At 37.6% G+C, this 2,921-nt stretch overlaps 1 protein-coding gene across 1 annotated transcript; it reads left to right on the plus strand.

Moving 5' to 3' along the window:
* Nucleotides 1–2,708: 2,708 nt before the first annotated feature.
* On the plus strand, nt 2,709–2,921 carry LOC107520507 (SNRPN upstream reading frame protein-like). The gene is given in 1 exon segment (XM_036226405.1): nt 2,709–2,921. A coding segment is annotated over 1 exon segment (213 nt).

The following is a 2,921-nucleotide window of genomic DNA, read 5'->3' on the forward strand; positions in this document are numbered from 1 at the left end:
AAATGCTTTTAATCCCTGCTTCTTTTCCTCCCCTTTGGCAATGCCCATTATTCTTATGTTTCCTCTCCTGATGCTATAAGCTAGTTCTTGTATTTCTCATTCATTATTTTTCATTCTTCAGTTTCTCTCTTCTTCATTCTGATTTATTTCTAGATTTTAGTCTTCAATATTACTGATCCAATCCTCCATTTGGTCAACTCTATTTCTCAAGCTTGGCATTTCATTTTCCAACTCTTGCAGCGTGTTCTTTATCTTCAGAAATTCTATTCTGTTCTTTTTGAGATATTCAATCTCTTTGTTAAAGAACTCATTCCACTTATTAGTTGTTTTTTTTTTTTTAATTCTTGAAATTGTTGATAGGAATTGTTTTGGATCTCATTGAGTTTTTTCAGAAGTACCATCCCGAATTCTCTGTCATTTAAATCACATATTTCTATGTCTTTAATCTTATTTTCTGGAGACTTTCTCTTTCTTTCTGAGATGTCTTTTCACCTTGGTTGTTTATGGTGTTTAAAGGACTATTTCTGTGCATGGGCATTAATGGAAGTTTAAGAAAGAGTTTTTCTTTTGGTTTCCAGTAGGTGGCATCTAAGCCTCTTGGATCCTTGCTTTATATAAAGCCTTAATAATGCTTTTTTCCCCCTTATAGATGTTTAATCACACTCACTACCCTCAGTCTCTTTTTTTCTGTCAGTGTTAACAACAGTTTCAGTAGCTTTTGCTCAGATTCCCAATGGGCTCCGTGGTGTTCAGTCTCAGATATTATGGGGTAGGCGACCTCTGGGTTGGGGCTTGGGGGTGTGGCTCAGCCTCGGTTTTGCTATTGAGGCTGATAAATCATCTGTTGTTTCTCTGTGGTCCCCACTTCTCTACCATCCCCTCTTCTCTGCTTTCTTCGCTGATGACTGGTCCCAGCCACTGGTTCTGTGGAGCTTCCAGCTCTCCCTGGCAGGGCTGTTCAGGGAACTTGCTGCACCTTCTCCCCTCCTCCTCCCTCCTCCTACAGGAGTCTCCAGCTGTGAGAGCAGCTTCTTTGTTTCTCGCAGTCCACCGTTGGCCACAAGGGCTTCTGACCTGTGGTAGCTCTTACGTGCAGATCCCTCTCTCAGAGGTGCTGGTGTGCAATTTGTTTTCTTGTTGTTGAGTTTTAGATGTTCAGCTTATTGTTTCAAGGGGAAAAGATCTGGAGGTATCCCTCTACCTTTTTTCTCCAAACTCTGGTACTTTTTCTTTGAGCTAAAGTGCTCTTATGTTTAAGGTAAATTAACTCTTCCATGAAGACCTTTTTGCTCTCTGAAGAAGTAATTTAGTTCCAAAGGGTACCAATTCAGTATCATTAAGCCTTTCAGGACTTACGTTTTCTATTATAAGCAAATCATTGATAAAGTAATTTGCCTCAATTAGATGATCTCTTTGAATCCAGGAAGGAGGATATTTTGCTTAATTTACTCATAGTCATAATTCTTTTTTCTTTCAATTGGCCATTTGTGTATAGAAATGTATATATTATACACAAGCTTAACAAAATAAGACCTAATCCCTTGTAGCATATATTCAGCAGGACCTTAGCACATGTGCCAGTAATTGTTAAACATAGATTAAGTCCTTAGGACTCATATCCTGTTCTGTTGATGATATACAAAATATGGTCTTTCATTAAAAAGTTTATAAAGTTTTTATTTTTGACAAGAAGGTGTCTGTCAAGGGTACAGATGATAGAACAAAGCTGGTCCAACTTTCCTGGATGTGGTAAGGGCTTTTTAACAACTATGAAAGTGCTTTAAATATTAAGCCTTATGGAATCACTAATACATTTATTATTTAAAAGACGTAATGGGAAGACATGAAGCCAAGAAATTTTAAGGAAAATGCCTAGAATTGGTACCAAATAAGCAGCTCTTCTAATAGCTAAAGAGTAGGTGAAGGTTACTGGTAAGAAATCTATTACTGCTGTGACAAAATGAGAATACAAGAAATGTGCTGAAGGAAAGTAAAAATCATTAGGGTGCTGCAATTTTAACATTAGAAGTGACCAGCTGACTATCCTCTTATCTCCTTGGTTCATAATCTGTCAATAAATCTCACATTAATCAATATTATTGTGCTTTGTCTGTAGAATGATAGAAATAGTTGTGTTGTTTTTACATCCCTTCATAGTTAGGGTGCATCACTGCACTTTGACTGCAGATGACACAATACTACTTTGTTTGCTTGTAACCCAGTCACTTGTCAAACATATTGTAGACGTCTATGTATTGCAGATCTGGTGCTGCAAAAATTGAGATACTACTCAGAATTGAGATACTACTCAAAGCAAAAGAGTATTAGTTTCATTATTTGGCAATGAATTATACCTAAGGCATTTTTTTACCCAAAGAAACAGAATTAGCTTCAAAAGATAACCAATGACAACCAAAAGCCTTATTATCAAAACAAAATCACATCTAGCTGTGTTTTTGTTTGGCATTATTTAGCTTGTGCAGTATCATATGTATTTAGGAAACTAGACAAAGAGGAAAAATCTCTTCGATGCTTGACTTTTAAAAATTGTTTCACTCTATGGAATTATATACCTTGGCAATAATTATTTTGGTAACCCAATCACACATGTTCATTGTTGCTGTGTTACTATTTAAAAGGTAACTGAGGAGAGCTGAGGGGCCACCGGAGATGCCTGTCACTCTGGTATGAGAAGTGTAAGCGGCTCGATGGAGTGGACTGGGGACAGCTTAAACTGGAGACAGAGTAGAGAACACCACGTAACAGAAGTAGAAGGCCAACTCAAATGCAGGACAGCCTCACTGAACAACCAAAAGTGTCAGCTGTATCCAAGGCAATCTCAGCAGTAGCAAGTACCTGTGGTAGATTTCTAGGTGGAACTGAGACAGGTATTCTTAGCTGAGACACAAAGAGGTGGTTAA

The sequence above is a fragment of the Rousettus aegyptiacus genome, unplaced genomic scaffold (assembly GCF_014176215.1).
Source record: "Rousettus aegyptiacus isolate mRouAeg1 unplaced genomic scaffold, mRouAeg1.p scaffold_m13_p_9, whole genome shotgun sequence".
NCBI lineage: Eukaryota > Metazoa > Chordata > Mammalia > Chiroptera > Pteropodidae > Rousettus > Rousettus aegyptiacus.